Source organism: Xyrauchen texanus, chromosome 22 (assembly GCF_025860055.1).
Source record: "Xyrauchen texanus isolate HMW12.3.18 chromosome 22, RBS_HiC_50CHRs, whole genome shotgun sequence".
Taxonomy (NCBI): domain Eukaryota; kingdom Metazoa; phylum Chordata; class Actinopteri; order Cypriniformes; family Catostomidae; genus Xyrauchen; species Xyrauchen texanus.
The window spans coordinates 39231658-39249283 of record NC_068297.1 but is presented as its reverse complement, the minus strand read 5'-3'; the positions used below and the strand labels follow the sequence as shown (position 1 = coordinate 39249283).

Below are 17626 nucleotides of genomic sequence, written 5' to 3'. Positions count from 1 at the left end.
TGCACTTGCGCTGTTTTGTCCAAAATTAAACGCCATACCAGTGTACTAAATCCGTAAGTGTCAAGACAAATACAGCAACAAGCAAAGAGGCATTGACAGAGAGTCAAGAAATGATGATGAGAAGAATTATTATTAATATTTCAGTAAAGTTCATTAAATCTATTCTGTTGTTAGTGTGGTCTTTAAACGTATGAACTGTGTATGGACTGACAAAGGTGTTACATGAGGAAGCATTTGACAACAATGCAGTAAATATTTTAGGTGCATCAAAAAGCGTGCTCGTTAACCAGCAGGCAAGCTAATCCAGCACAAATTAGTGCATAAAAGGTCACCAAAATGAAGTATTTGAACCTCATAATTAAATACAAATGGAGGAGAAAAACTGCAAAAAGGTCCACTTTTTGAAAAAAAGAACCCCCCCTTTCAATAGGCTGGCTACAGACCTGTACCAGGATTCTTTAGTTTCGCTTTTGCTTGTATTTGTATTTAAAAATACTAAATTCAGAATTAGTGTGTTTGTTTGTGTGTGTGTGTGGGGCAATATGTAAACATTAAAATACTAGATTTTAGTGTGATAAAATCGCTTACTACTCTTTCTGTGTAAAGTTTTATCCAATTTTACAGACCCCTTCATTTGAAGTGCCTCAGTGTAACTTTTTGTTGGTAGTCAAATATGCCACAAACGCTGTTGATTGAGCTTAAAGGAATAGTTCACCCCAAAACAAAAATTCTCATAATTTACTCACCCTATTGCCATCCCAGATGTGTATGACTTTCTTTTTTTCTGCTGACCACAAATTAAGATTTTTAGAACAATATCTCACCTCTGTTGGTCCTCACAATGCAAGTGAATAGTGACCAAAACTTTGAAGCTCCATAAAGGCATAGATATAAAGGTTAAATCCGTTTCTTCAGAAGCAATGTGAAAGGTGTGGGTGAGAAGGAACATCATTTTAGTCCTTTTTTAATATTTTTTCATTTTAATATTATCCTCAATGCCCAGTAAGCGGCGATATGCATGAAGAATGAGAACAGCCACAAACAAAAGAAGATTTATGTTAAAATAAGGACAAGAGACAAAGATATTGACGTTTCTCAGCTACACCTATCATGTCACTTCTGAAGACATGGATGTAACCACTGGAGTTATATGGATTACTTTTATACTTCCTGTATGTCCTTTTTAGATCTTCAAAGTTCTGTCCACCATTCACTTGCATTCTATGAACCTACTGATCTGAAATTTTCTTCTAAAAATCTTAATTTGTGTTCAGCAGAAGAAGAAAAAAAAAGTCATACACATCTGAGATGGCATGTGTGAGTAAATTATGAGAGAATTTACATTTTTCTGTGAACTCTCCCTTTAACTTGTATTGAACCCAAAATATTCCTTGAAGTATTTCTGTCTCGGTTGTATTTGTTGTACTGCCTTTAATTTGTGCACATTTTAATTGTAAAAAATAAATAAATGTGTCTGGACATGATTCTCTTCGCAGTAATCTACCATCTAATTAAACTCAGCTGTTTGCAAACCTCACTTATTAACCATCAATAATCCTGGGATAGAAGAAACTTGTCAAATAATAATAATACAAATACTAACAATTAGATCAAACCAAGTACTAGAAGTTTCAATATAGGTCTATGCTCTGTTTGTCAATTCAAATAATATTCTCTATCAAAACAGTAAACTGATTGATGCAATGACACCAGTCAGCAGTCACCATTGATAAATCCTTCAGGACGCCAGTAAAGACTAGGAGTCAAATGTTGTCAGCTCAGAACGGTTTACCTGTGACAAACTCCTCCATCTGAATCCTCCATTAAGACACATTAAAATCTCAGGGCGATTCTTGACTTAGTGGAGATGTGTGCGCATTAAAAAGCATAATCTTTTCTATCAATTCCAAGGATTGGTGCCTGACACAACTGTGATCAGTCCATCCTGACCAGCGCTGAGTAAAGTAACAGATAGCACGTGATAACATCATCAGCAAGAGTAGTCTAGACATATTTAAACTTCAATAACAACATTTAGAAACTTTAATAGTCAAAGAAACATGACATAAATGAGAATTGTTATTTAGACACATCATACCTTACAATTAGTGACAATTTCCTGGCTGCCAAGGCCCATGTGCAGGAGCTGGTGCGGTCATAGTCGAGAGCCCCTTAAAGAAGAGGATTTCAAACTTTTTTGGTACCAACCAAGGACCCCCAAATTTGATAGACCCCCTTTGAGTATACATTTTCATGTAAAAAGACCCAGAAATATGGTGTGAGAAAAAACAGTAAGCATGATCTAATTAAGAGCAAATAAATAATTGGCTTTTATATAGCCATTTTACAAAAGCAACAAGATGTTAAAGACGTTTTTTAACAATGTTTTTTCTTTTTTTTTTGTCAGCTTAAAATTTGTGCTGACCCCCTAGCACCCCCTTGGAGGCCTCCTGGGGGTCCCTAGACCCCAGTTTGAAAACCCCTGCCTTAGAAGACAAGGGCATTTATTTTATGAAAGTTTTGCATTCCCTCGCAATTATTTTGGGTTCCTTCCCAAAACCTTTATCTATCCATCCCATGATTTTACAAACTACAATAACCATAGTTGAACTGTGGTATTTGTAGTAAAACCAGAGTAACCACAACATTTTCTATGGTTTTACAGTAACTATAGTTCAACGAAGATTCTATTTGTAGTAAAACCACAACTACAAAATGCACCATTTTTACAACACTAACAATATTTTAACCATGAAATTCATGGTAAAGCCTTACCAATAATACAGGAAAAACAAAACTATGGTTCTAAAAATGAATAATTTTGCCCCCAAAAAACCTTAGCTTTACTATAGTAACACTATGGTTAATTTGTGGAACGTTTTTACCATGATTTTAAAATCATGGTTCTTACCACGAAATGGTTTAATGGTTATATGTTTCTGCAAGTGTACCAGGGTTAATTTTTGTAAGGCAATATATATATTTATATTAACCATAGTTTGTATTTTTCTTTATTATTACTATGGTTTTAATATGAATACCATATGGTTTCTGTAGTAAAACCATGGTTAATTTTCATAAGTAATGGATAAAGATATTATTTTGGTACCCAAAATAATTGTGTGGGAATGCAAAATATTTTTTTTTTAATTAAATCCAAATCCTCTATGAGGCTTCGTAGTATCGACCAAACTACTAATATGGTGATATTTTTTGAATGCTCAGTTGCAAAAAGTCCTGTGATCATTCACTTGAGATATAAAATCAACATTCAAATGGATGGAGATCATTAAACTTGTATGTGGATGTAAACACCTCTCAAGAATGAAGTGAGAAACAATTTTCCTCTACCACCAAATTTTTATTCAATCTTTAGATTCAATTTCCCCGTAAAGAATCTGAAAAATACAATGCAATCTTTACAAAATGGAATCAAAACCTAAAAACAGGACAAATCATCTTCACTTCTGATAAAATGTAATGGGTTGATAGCATTGCATTATAAGCAGAAAAAAATCTATTTAAATAAAAAAAGCAACTGATTTCCTTTTAAAGCAATCAGTTTGGATCCAGCGATAATTTCACCACTGCGGTCATCAGAGCTCAACAATGTTCACCAGACAGATGTCTTCTCAACCGCAAGTGGCCAAATTATCATTTAGTACAGTGCTTGTGCTAACAAGAATTTATATATTTTTATCGAAATGAAATAAAATAAAAAACATAAGTGGCTTGACAGATGACACTGTCAATAGTGTTAAAATTTCTTAAAAAAATGGCTAAAACAATGATACAGTATGTAGGCAATAGAAGTCAAAGTACTGATGAGTCCTAAAGTACAAAAAAATAAGGTTAAAATGACAGCATGAAAGACAGATAGCATTGTGTAGAAATGATGTGATTTAAAAGTTCCCAAAAACCCATGCAGGATCCACACTGATTATCTATTTACAAAACATCCAAATCAAGTAAGATGCTGTAGACAAAAAACAAAAAAAAAAGATGAGAAATTAAAACTGTCCCATAACGCTTTATATATATATATATTTATGTATGTGTGTGTGTGTGTGTATATATATATATATGCTCTTTTCCTGTATGCACATAATATAAGCCTGCACACCTTTGGAAAGATTATTTACAGCTCTTCTGTTAAATTCTCAAAGCTATTTAAAATATACTTAATGCATAAAAATAAAGATTTTGGCATTCTCTTTCTTCTTCCTCTTCTGATTGTGAAGTTCTACAAGAACCTTGTGAATCTGGAAGGTTTCCTAAGAGTCTCGTCCTTCAGGTAGGGAGCAGTCATCCAGCCTGCTGCTAGGGGGCGCTGTGAGACGAGTTAGTAGGGGTACTGAACAATATGGGCTCATGTCAGAGCATCTACAGATTTCTTTTTTAGATGTGGCACCATCATCTTGTCTCTCCAATTCATCTCGGACATAAATGTGCCGAGACAAGCAAAAATCAGACAAAATGAACAAACAGAGAGATTGAGAAACTGAGCTAAAGTGGTTTGTGAGTCGAATGGGGCCTTTGTCCTTTTGTTTTCACTCCACTAATATTAATCACGTTGTCCTTCAGTGTCGGTTGGTGACTCTTGGCCACTCCGCGATTCCTCAGAGCTGGATCTCAAACGTCTTGTGGAGTTCACTGGAGAAGGGATTTGTGGGAGAGGGGGCGGTACGTTGCTGCGAGCGGCTCTCCAGTGCGGCCCACTGGGCTTCAAATGCATCGGTCTGTTGCTGCACTGCCATCGATTGTGCGGGTGACGACACTGCGGCCCAGCTATTTGTCCCATTAAAAGCAGCACCCCCTTTGGGCAGTGCTGGGACATTGGACACAGGAGGTAGGAATGGTTTGCCAAAGGGGCTACACACGCCCTGGGTGTCAAACTGTGTTAGTGGTGGGGTTGAGAAAGGAGAAGATTGAATCTGGGTCTGAGCTACTGGAACGGGCACTGGGATCGGTTGAGTTTGTGTGGCGGAACCAAAAACATTGGCTACCATCTGTGAAGGTGTGATCCCGACCACCGGAAAGCTCGGTTGGACAAACGGGAGACCATTGGACACCGGGAAGGAAGCCGGAGCCTGGGCGTGGAATGCCGGCTGGCGTGGGGGTACGGAAGGAACCGCAGATGGTATGGAGGGATTGAAGGGTGCTGTAGGGCCAGGGGTCATGGGCACAGGGAAAGGCTGTTGAGCAGGAGGCATATCTGTCCTCAAAATGCTGGCAGCTGGTGGAGGGGCTCGCACGCACTTCGACACCTCCTCCAGCCAGCGGTCTGCTTCTGATGGTGTGCGTTTGTGAGATGAAGCAGTTGCAGAAAGAGCTGTGCTGACTGCAGGTACAGCTCCCACTACAGGACTCGTCCACTCACCTCCTAAAGGACACAACAAGATGATGTTTTTTCAGTTTGCAATTTTTTCATTTGTGCTTCTAAGTCAGTAGTGTACACTGAAGACAATTAAAAACTATAATATGCAAAAGGCAAATTTTAACCTGTTGCAACAAAGAACATGTACAATAAACCTGATCTCTGCTTTGCTATTACCAAATCTCGAGTGCTCGATATTTAGCGGGTTACCAGGGTTGAGTGCTATTTTAAGGCCAAAAAATAACCTATACGCAAGTACGTGAATGCAGACGCTTCTAGCTGTGCAAGCTCGATTTAGTGCCTTGTTGCATTCCAAAATGCGTCAAACCTTATTTCCATAAACCATTGTACAAAGGGGCCTTGGTTATTCCTGGCAGGCAGCAAATGCCCTAACTCTGCCCCTACCCTAATACTAATCATTTGAAGCCTGTAAGGCAGACTAGCCTGCCAGCAACAACGTATTGCATCCTTCTCCCATTGCGCAATTCATAACACAACACAAGCATGTATAGTATTCTCAACATTGCCACAAGGTATATATATATATATATAGTGAGATAAGTGTAAAATGACCACTTCTACTTCTGAGTTTTCTCTTTCAAGTCAACTACAGTCATGGTGGAGCAACAGTTTGAAGAGAATATTGCTGAGAAAATAGGTTAAAGTCAATATATTTATAGCAACTTAACTGAATAATAACATATCAGTTTAATAAACAGACATTTGATGGAAACTCTATCGCCCCCTTGGTTACGGAGGTTTCTTCCCGCCACGGTAATGCAAGAAAGCATGTTAAGCATGTTCAACCACATAAATGGGGCCAACCGGCAAACATCAAAATACTCACTTTTTCAAAAGTAAAGCCACAAGACATAAACAATATGTATGTAAACATGATGTTAGTGTAATAAAATCGCTTACTATCTTTTTACTTGTAAAGTTATTGCCAATTTTACACCTTCGTTGCCATGATGAATTTGACATGTAATGCCAACAAACACTAAATGACAGTAAATATTACAATTTAGACAAATTTATAGTTTAAATAATGCAGTGCTTTTATAAACCTATAAGCTTCACATTCCTGTTTAAACCCTCCAAAAATTGGCCCCATTCACCTCCTTTGTAAGTGCCTCACTGAAACCTCGATTTTTGCATTTATTTTTTTTATTCCCTTTTCTCACAATTTGGAATGCCCAATTAACACTACTTAGTAGGTCCTCATGGTGTCGCGGTTACACACCTCAATCCGGGTGGTGGAGGACAAGACTCAGTTGCCTCCACTTCTGAGACCGCCAATCCGCGCATCTCACTGTACATGACACCGCGGAGACTCACAGCACGGGAGGCTCATGCTACGCTCTGCAATCCACACACAACGTCCCACGCGCCCCATCGACCCCAGAGAACCCCTAATCATGACCACGAGGAGGTTACCCCATGTGACTCTACCCTCTCTAGCAACCGGGCCAATTTGGTTGCTTAGGAGACCTGGCTGGAGTCACTCAGCATGCCCTGGATTTGAACTTGTGACTCCAGGGGTGGTAGTCAGTGTCTTTACTCGCTGAGCAACCCACGGCTCCTGATTGTTTAAAGAAAAGATCATTTTTTGTGGTAATCAACATAATGCCACGAATGCACTCGATTAAGCTTAATTTGTATTAGCCTGGAATATTCCTTTAAGCTCAGTCAACAGCATATGTGGCATAATGTTGATTACCACCAAAAATGATTTAGACTTGGCCTTGTATATTTAAAAAGAAAGTGGAGGTACATACAATGGAAGTGAATGGAGCCAGTCTATTAACATTAAAACACACACTTTTTCAAAAGTATAGCCACAAGACGCAAACATCATACATGAAAACATGATTTTAGTGTGAAAACAATGCTTACATAGGTCAACCGTTATATCGACGAGGACAATAAACTATCCCGTTTGGCCGATTAGTTTCTTAAGGCCGCCGAAAATCGCCTGCTTTCACGTGAAGCAACTGAGACATGTAAACGACCAGTCACGGTTCATTTTGTTGTTATGTGCCATTGTTTTACTACAATAATAGACTGGTGTGTGACACAGTGTCATTTAAACGGTCCGCATATAATGTTAATGTGCTCGCCTGTTTCGTTCTCCCTCTCTTTCCTCAACAGTTCCTTGTTACTTTTAACGGTCTTGTCTAATGATCTTGGCAAATATCAATTAAACTAATATCACATACCGTCTGCAAATATGCATATATCTCATTAAAACAGATGTAATAAACCTCACACAACTTCAACGGATCCAGCATCCTGTGGAGCGCTGATATATTTACCTCTAAAAGCACATATTCTATCAGCCTCTCCTCAACAGTTCCCAGTCACTTTTAACTTTCTTTTCTAATGATTAATGGCAAATATCAATAAAACTTCTATTATGTAATTCACGAACCTTCACTATGAGCACTCATCTAATATCTTCCTCTGAAGCACGTATTCTATCAACCAGAATCTAAACTTCAGGATCAGGATCAAAAGTTCCTCTGATTCACAAATCATGATGCACAATTGTCTGTGACAATCCAAGCAGGCCATACAGGCCGTTAAGCAGTCAGGAGATCGCTGATCAGACTGGATCTGCAAGAGCGCGTGAGTGCAACTTCAAAGTAAGTGTGCTGTAAGTACATTTCTTATTCACTATCACTGTATGTACAGTACAATTGGTTTGATTTGGTAGTTTTGAGAAAAAGCATTTGCTAATGTGGACATACCATCCATGGTTGCTGGACTACTGTGTGTGCTGTTATTTCCTTCTTCCCAATATATTAACAATTTCTTCAATGTGCAAATAAATGACAAAAATTGACGACTAAACAGAAATCTGAAGAAACTGCTATCTACCATTTAAAATACAATATTATTATTTTTAATTATTTTTTACAGTTAAAGTTGTGTGAAAATGATTAAATATAAAAATCTGTGTGACTTTTTTTTTTTAGAGGAAAATGGCAGGATAGAGACAACGCTCTCCCCACAACGATCTAGTTAAAGCCCTATAATTAAACAAAAATACATTGTTTTTGTTAAGAACATATTTTATAAGAATAGGGATATGTTGAAAATAAGAGGAAGCCAGAAAGAAAACCCGACGACCTAAAAAAAACGAAATTGGAGATGAAGATTGCTCATCTAGCTCACCTGAACCTCAAAGCCATGAAGCAAGTGAGATGGAACAAACTAACGAAAGCCTTGAGATGATTCTCCGTGAATTAAAACATTTCAGAGAATACAACCACTCCCAAATCAATGAAATAAAGAAAGATTAGAAGTGGCTGAAACTCGCACTGAAGAAGCAGAAAAGCGTATTCAAAATGCAGAGGAGGTGATTGAGGAATTGTTAATGGTGTAAGAGACATTCAATTCAAGGATAATCAACCAGGAAAGTTGATTCAGATGCCAAAATATAAGAAATTATGGTGTACCAGAAGGCTCTGAGGATGGTAAAAATATGATTGGATTTTTAGAGGAAATGTTGCAGACTAACAGATCTTTCAACTGATCTACAGTTTGAGAGAGAGCCCATTGAGTGCTAACTTCAAGACCGACTGATGCAACAAAACCTAGATCCATTGTGGTGAAGTTTTTAAGCTGCATAATGAAAGATAAGATAATAAGATCGACTTGAACCAATAAATGATTCATCTGGGATGGAACGTAGATAAACATCTACCACGATTATCCTCCTGAAATTGCAATAGGAAACATAGGAAATATTCCGATATCACAAAAGTTCTAAAGCACAACAACATTCCCTTCAAATCATTATATCCTGCAAGGCTACGGGTGAACTATTGCCGGCCGATAACGTCCCTGTATTCCTTTTTAAAACATTTTTTATTTGTTGACCACTTGATTGGCAAAATATCTAAATCCTAAGGTGGCCATTTCCCCTGCTATCTCCTCATGTACGCACATTTTTCTAATGCTACTTTCCCATTTGTCTTGAATTTCTCTCATCGACCAGATGGCACGGAAAGTGTTGGTCTCCTCTGCCAACCACTGTTGAACAGACATGTTTAATTTCTAGTTGTTATGGTTTGTTTGTAATGTTGTTAGTTTGTTAATGTTTACCACAACTCCAAAAAAGCTTTTAAAAAAATTACGCCTTTCAAACTGCGGTCTGTATTTAAAGCTCCGCCTACTGATGTCAGGTGCCCTTGTTCAAGACCAGCAAGGTTTCAGGGCCAGTTTGGCTCCAGGAATTGGGTGCCGGCCCAGAGTTTTTTTTTTTTAGATTGAATTTAATCAGTATATCGAACAAAATAATGGAGAAATATTATGGGATGCAGGTAAAGCAGTAATGCGAGGAAAGATTATCGCAATCACATTTTTCTTGAAAAAAAAAAAAGGCAGTCGCAATTACAGGAACTCCAGATCCAACAGTTGGAAGAAGAGCACAGATGTAATATAAGACACCTTTCAAAAATTAAACACAATTCAAAATTAAATAGATAATCTACGTTCAAAAGAGATAGAAAAAAAGCATGCAAATTATAATTATTATGAAGTGGGAAGTAAATATATGAAAAAGTTTTAGCGAGAAAACTAAAAGGGAGAGAGTACGATATTATAAAATAAGAGATCCTAAAACTAAAGCTGTTCATTGTGAGCTACATGATATTAAAAAAAAAAAAACATTGGAAACCTATTATAGACAACTATATTCTAAACCACATGATCAAGAAGATGATTTAATAGACTCTTATCTGCATTCTTTACATATGCCGTCTGTTACCATAGATCAAAACAATATGCTTAAGTCTGAAATAACTATGAAGGAGCTACATACAGCTATATCTAGTCTTAAAACGAATAAGTCTCCAGTATGTAACTGAGTTCTGAAAAAAAGGGGATATTCCACATACATGGCAAGAGGCTATTATTTAAATCATTCCAAAAGAAGGTAAAGATAAATCTGAATGTGCCTCATACAGACCTATATCTGTGCTCAATGTTGATTTTAAATTATATGCAGCTATCATAGCTCGAAGAATAGAAGTTTTATCGCCTGAACTTATTTCTTATGATCAAACTGGGTTTATTAGAGAAAGACAGACTCCGGACAACAATGTACGACGGACATTACATATCATGAGGCACATCCAGAAATATAATATCAAGGAGGTAATATTGAGTTTAGGCTTTTGATGCAGTAAATGGTGCATATTTATTTAAGAGTTTTGATAAATTTGGGTTTCATGAGGCGGCTATAACTGGAATCAAATGACTTTATAAATGGGTGTGTTTCAAATGCTTTTATTCTTGAGTGAGGATGTCCTCTTTCCATTGAATACAGAACCACTTAGTCAATTGATTATTCAAAATACTGATATAAAAAGGAATTGATATAGTCAAGACAGAACATAAAATTGCACTCTTTGCCAATTATATTTTAATTTATTTAAGAGATCTCTGAAGAACTCCCTTCCTGTATTAATGAAACTTCTACATACCTTTGGGTCTTATTCAGGTTGTAAGCATCAGGTGCATCTAAAAAAAAATGTATATCGTGGAAACATTTCATTCAAAAAGTGGAACGTTCATATATTCTTGATTCATTACACATAAGTGAAATATTTCTTGCCTTTTTTTGTTGTAATCTTCATGATTACAGCTCATGGAAATCAAAAACCCAGTATCTCAAAATATTAGAATAGAATAAAGCACAAATAAAGAATTTATAATTCTGAAAAGTTTGTTAGTTTATGCACTCAATACTTGGTCGGGGCTCAATTTGCAAAAATTACTGCAAATAATTATGGCTCGTGGTCCAAAGTTTTTCTTTTCAGATGAAAGTAAATTTTGCAGTTAATTTGGAAATCAAGGTCCCAGAGTCTGGAGGAAGAGTGGAGAGACACAGAATCCAAGTTGCTTGAAGTCCAGTGTGAAGTTTCTACAGTCAGTGATGATTTGTGGTGTCATGTCATCTGCTGGTGTCGGTCCACTGTGTTTTCTCAAGTCGAGAGGCAATGCAGCCGTCTACCAGGAGATTTTAGAGCACTTCATGCTTCCATCTGCTGACAAGCTTTATGGAGATTCTGATTTCCTTTTCCAGCAGGACTTGGCACCTGCCCACAGTGCCAAAAATACTAGTAACTGGTTTGCTGACCATGGTATTACTGTGCTTGATTGGCCAGCCAACTTGCCTGACCTGTATTGTCAAGAGAAAAATGAGAGACACCAGACCCAACAATAAAGATGAACTGAAGGCCGTTATCAAAGCAACCTGGGCTTCTATAACACCTCAGCTGTTCCACAGGCTGATTGCCACCATGCCACGCCAATTTGATGCAGTAATTCGTGCAAAAGGAGCCCCGACCAAGTATTGAGTGCATAAATTAACATACTTTTCAGAAGGTCAACATTTATGTATTATAAATTCTTTATTCTAATATTTTGAGATACTGTGTTTTTGATTTCCATGAGCTGTAAACTGTAATCATCAAGATTAAAACAACAAAAAAGGCAAACTGTTTTTGTGTAACATTTTGTGTAATGAATCAAGAATATATAAAAGTTCCACTTTTTTTTAATTAAATTACGGGAAAAAATAACTTTTCCATGATATTCTAAATTTTTGAGATGCACATGTATAAAAAAAACCAACTATTGGTTTATAATTATAATCCTCCAATCAATTAAATATCTTGGGCTTCACCTATGTAAAGAAGTCTTTAAATTATGATGCCAATGCTAAATTGAAGATAGATGGAATTTAGTTAATTTTTTAAGTTTCAGTTCAAGAGTTGAGTCAGTAAAAATTTATATATAACCGAAAGGACAGTAGGAGGGGCTTCTACTTGGTTCATAGTAAAGTACAACCAATAGCTGGAATCAAGTAGACGTGCATATTTTTTCGTCCGGTCTCTGGACATGTAGGGTGCCCACACACCGCTACAACAATTTTTTCATCCATTTTTCCAGATTTCTTCTGCTACTACGTCAGTGACATCCGGACAATCTCAATGCTGATAGGCTTTTGCGACAACGCGTCATGCAAATTTTTACACGAATGAAGCGATTTCACGTGTTCGAGTCACGCCATTTGCTTAATTCGCATCTTTGCATTGACTTTGTATGTAATCCCGCCACGCAAAATGCTCGCTTCGCTTTGTATGTGAACGCACCATTAGACACCAACCATGCAAGAATTTATAGAAGATATGAATGATATTTTGGTAACAGAAAAAGTTTTCTTTTAAACATTGCAACGAAAAATGTGACCAATATCGGTCAAGATGGATTGAACATATTACTATTAGTGATCAACCTTCTTTTTCTTTGTAAAATAAATCATATATTGTGAATTTCTTTTTATTTACTTTTTGATTTGCTTGTATATTTTCTCTTTTGCTACGTGGATATGGGTGTATGTTTTGTCCATTTGGTTTATTTATTTTTGTGGGAAAAATGAATGGAAAAGCAATGATGAAAAGCATACAGAGTCTTATTTACTGTATGCTGTTATTTGACTTGGCTTTTCCAAACCAATAATAAAAAAAGAATAGGTAAATGTAGAGCTAAATAAGAGTTTATTAATTTTTTTGAGCAATTTTATGTTTGTTATTTACGTTATTAAATGGTGATATATCGGCATCTGCTCAGTTGTAACATTGGACATAACTTTAACAAAAAACTTAGTAAGCAATCTTATCACACTAAAATAAAGTTATCATGTATATTTTTTACATCTTGTGGTTACACTTTTGAAACAGTGAGTATTTGAATGTTTATGGACTGGCCCCATTCACTTCCATAGTTAGAGCCTCGCTGTAACCCATGGCACACAAGCCATTAATAGGAAACCAAATATTGCAACAGCTGCACACAGTGCAACCTAGATGACACTTTTGTGCATGCTCAGCACTTCCTGTGGCAGGAAGCTGAGAGAGCTCCTACCTGTATGTGCTATCGCTGACACTGTGCTCGGGGTCTTGACCCAGGGATTAGTTTCTCGGACAGGCAGCGGGGACGGTAGGATGGGGGAGTTAGCTATAGCCATTACAGAGACACTGGCTGGCGGAAAGACATGAGCCGAACCATTAACTACACCTGCACACAGAATGTACAGATTAGGGCCAAAGATGATAACACATACAGGCAGACGCCATTCTGCTGCGTGATTGTGGTGCTCACCTGGCGCTGAGGGTGACTGCGGTGTGGAGGCAGGTTTGGGCATAGGTGCGGATGAGAATGGGTCTTCTGGGGGTCCACTGAAGGTGGATGTGATCTGAGTGCACAGAGAGCTGATGCTGTCACCCTCACCCTCCACTTCCGGCACTGACAAACAGGACAAGATTCATGTATAAAATATTTGAACAAAACATGACATTCTTCAAATCCACAGTGCAAAAAGTGCCCGAAGTGGAAGAAACACCATTTTAATTTGAATTAAATCTGAAAACAAAGTCTAATGTAAATGGATTATTGGAGATTTATGTTTTGTTTTGTCTCACTTTTCCTAAAAGAAAAAAAAAAATCGCACCACAGTATTTTCTTCACCATCTCAAACTCTGTATTGTGTTTAACAGAATTCTGTGCAGGAAATGACGCAGATGGAAATTATATTTTTCAAGTTTTTGAAGTAAAATGTCTGACTCCAAGGCTAATTTTGGAGTAAACATTTTATGTAACCTAAACACACAATTCAATAAAATGTACACTTTTCATGGAAATTGTGCCAAAATCACAATCTTCAGCTCAAATGTGATTTCATTTTATTTGTCTTGGTTTTGTCTCATATTTCATCCCAAACATGCTCTTCACGGACACTTCTGTCCACTTGGTTTAAAATTACACTAACTTTTGACAAAACTTTATTAGGGGCACATTTTTTGTGTGTGGTAGAAATAACGGCAAAACAGTGGGACAGTTGAAATTTAAAAAAATGGATAAACACTTTCACACAATAAACATTAAAATGGTTGATCAATGATCACAGTTTTAAACAAGTAATAATTTGTAATTGGGGCAAACAGGAAAGAATTATAGAAATTCGGAATATATAGTTGTAAATCTGAATATTTAGCTTTCAATCTGAATATATAATTGTAAGTCTAATTCATTTAGGATTTACATTTATACATTTTATATTTATAATATTTATATATTTATAAGCATACCTGTATATTCAGATATGCAACTATACATTCAGATTGAAAACTATATTCAGGTTTTATAACTGCAACTATATATTCAGATTTTACATTTATATATTCAGAATTAACTATATATTCACCACCTCAGGTGTGCATTATTTGTCAATAATTCAACAGTCCGTCGTCAATTATTCCGCTTATACCATGGTTACCACACCTTAATACATCGGTCAGGGTTTTATCTAAAAAAAATCTTGTTGCTTTCGGGTCAGAACCGGTGGCAACCTGCAATAGGTGCAACATCAGGACCAATATTACAGTCCCATCAGAAGGGACATCCCAATCCATCATCTGGGACATCTGGGAGGTGAAAGGTGCACAATTAGCGATATACATACATTTCTGTATGGAAACGGCTTAAGGGCAGATTTCTTTTGCGATAAATCAAAACTTACATGACCGTGTTTTGTTTTAAGCATGACGACATCACGCACACCATCTTTGTCGATAAAGGGCCATTTGAAATGGAAACAGGCTGACGACATCAAATTTCGCAAACATCCGCATTTTCACTTTAGTGATAACAAAACAGTGTGAAAAGTGGATGGAAACTAGGTTTGTGTGCGCGTGCATGCGTATGTATGTGTGCGAGCGTGTGCAAGTGAAGAGGGGCGAGACGAGGGAGCACAAGGGCTCTTTTTAACCAAAATTTAAATAAAAATAAGGTATTTTAGACATTGTTTGACATTCTTAAACGATTTACTTTAACCAGTGTCTTTGTGTGGGGCTCTTTGAAATAACTGAAATAATTTGGGGAAGTAATATGGAACCATTATGCGGTCAAGACCTGGAACTACTTCATAGCTGTGTGCTACATTTTTACTTTAATAAAGAAAACGTGAGTGGTGCTTACCCATACAAAACCCACCATCATGATCCTATGGTGTTGACATGCAGTTTGTAAATTGTTTTGAGTAGTTTTTAAGCGTACTGTTAATGTGTTATTGGTGGTTGCCTACAGGCCCAAGTGAGAAGAGCCCCCTTCTTTATTATTTTTACCCATGTGTGTCCGCTAGGTGAATATAATAAGCCTGAGAAATGTAGTAGCACACCTCTCCTCAAAAAGACACATGATTTGAGGTTTCATTTATGTCTGTAGCATAAAGGTGACTCATGCGTCCAGGTTTAAAACTTAGGGTTAGAGGTTTGTTGAAATCTATAACCCTAAATATGAGGATAAGTAATATTGATGCTTAGCAAACACAGCTAATAAAGATGAATCAAATACAGTACTGGCTTGCAAGCACTGTAACAGCACAGCAAACTCCCTTCAAAAACAATCAATGTCTAGTCACTGCGGTAGGAGAAGAAAAAAAAGAGAGAGTCTAAACCCTGAACAGGAGCTGCTAAGCTTAGAGAAGCTCACCTGTGTTTTTTATGGGGAAATCAGACTTGCGCTGCATGGTGGAGGGCAGCTCGTTCATGCGCAGAGACATCTGCCGTTTGAAGGGTGACGTTTTCTGACTTAGCGCCGGGAAAACTCGGAATGAACCCTGGCGGGCGAGGGCCTCCACAGGGGCGTGGCGTCGGGGGATGACGTGAGGATTGGCTTCCTGAAGGGCCAGTGAGGCCATAGGCAAAGGAGGAGAAGGGACGAGCCGTTGGGTCCGGCGAGGGTGACCACTGGGTTAGACACACTCGTGACAGAAGAGACACCCAACACACCCTCCGAGTCTGCTGCGAGAACAAGGGTTACAAGGGTCACGTGACATAGGGGAAGATTACTTCTAGTACTGATTACAAAATACCTGACTAAAATTCGAATCAGTAACGTAATATTTTAGATTACACTTTTAGGTAATCTAATCTGATTACATTTGGATTACTTTCAGATTATCAATTGCATGTTTTGATTAATCCAATCATTCATTTGAAATGTATTAAGTACCAAAGCTTTTATTAAACATTAGTAAACATTAAATCACACAGTAACCTGCTTTAAAACATAAAAAGTGCTAAAAGTGTCATGAAAAACTAACACAGTTACCCAGGATGAAAGACGATGATAGTTTTTTAATTTGAGAGAATTGCTGTTATTTAGGAAATGTGGACTGTGAACAGGAATATTATCCAATAGTAATTGAAATATGATCATGTACATTTTAGAATATAATGTAGTCTACTTACAAACACATGATTTTTTTTGTAATCTTTTTGTAATCTAGTCCGGATTACATGCGATCAGTCCTGGGTAGATTAATTTATAATTGCAATATGGTACTGATAAAAAATGACATGACAAAAAATGCAATCAGTAACATAATCTCTTGGATTATATTTTTAAGGTCATCTAATCTGAATATTTTTGGATTAACTCTTGTTTATTTTATGTCACATGCATCAGAGTAGGATAATCTATACAATTTTTGACATTTCTGCGAATAATATTTTTACGCAAGTTACGCAATATCAGTTTGTTTTTGTTTTTTACTTTCTGGGACATGGGAGAAAGGTGTCCCGAGTTGTTCTTGGCAGGACACTCAGCCTTACAGGCTTCGATTAGGGTAGGGGTGCGGTTAGGGTATCTGCTGCCTGCCAGGAACAAACCCAGGCACTTTTGAACAATGGATGAAACTTCAGTAATGTTTTTCCCACATTCTGTGGCTGACATTGACATACACTGTATACATTTTCAGGAGACACTCGTTTTACTCAACTGCACATCCTTGCCCAGAAAGGGATTGTTTGATGCAGTGCACGCTTATTCAATGCATGTCCCGGGCATAATAAATACAGGAGCGGATTTAATGTATGAAGAATGAAGATTCTTTATTTTAGCTGGCGAGTGATACGGGTAAGCTGCTGTATCCGCATTGTTCAAAAACACTCACTGACTTTCATCTGAACCCGTTTCAAAAGCGAAACTGGTATACTTGCAGAGAATGAACAGCAGCCAGAGAAAATAAAAGTTCTGAGATTTTAAATTATACAGCAAATTATACTTCAGCATTCAATAGGTTTTATATCTGTATGTAAACTGTCTAATAATGCATTGGCAATGTAAACTTAAGATTCTCTTGCCAATAAAGTTTGATAGGAATTAAATCCGCCC

At 37.2% G+C, this 17626-nt stretch overlaps 1 protein-coding gene across 1 annotated transcript in view; it reads right to left on the bottom strand.

The window, feature by feature from the left end:
• Positions 1-3348: 3348 nt before the first annotated feature.
• LOC127662801 (protein numb homolog) overlaps positions 3349-17626 on the bottom strand; it is a 78671-nt gene continuing 64393 nt past the window's right edge. Inside the window, 5 exon segments of the mRNA XM_052154151.1 lie at positions 3349-5383; positions 13316-13468; positions 13553-13696; positions 15941-16163; positions 16166-16251. Coding sequence (XP_052010111.1) covers positions 4620-5383; positions 13316-13468; positions 13553-13696; positions 15941-16163; positions 16166-16251 — 1370 coding nt within the window. The 3' untranslated portion in view covers positions 3349-4619.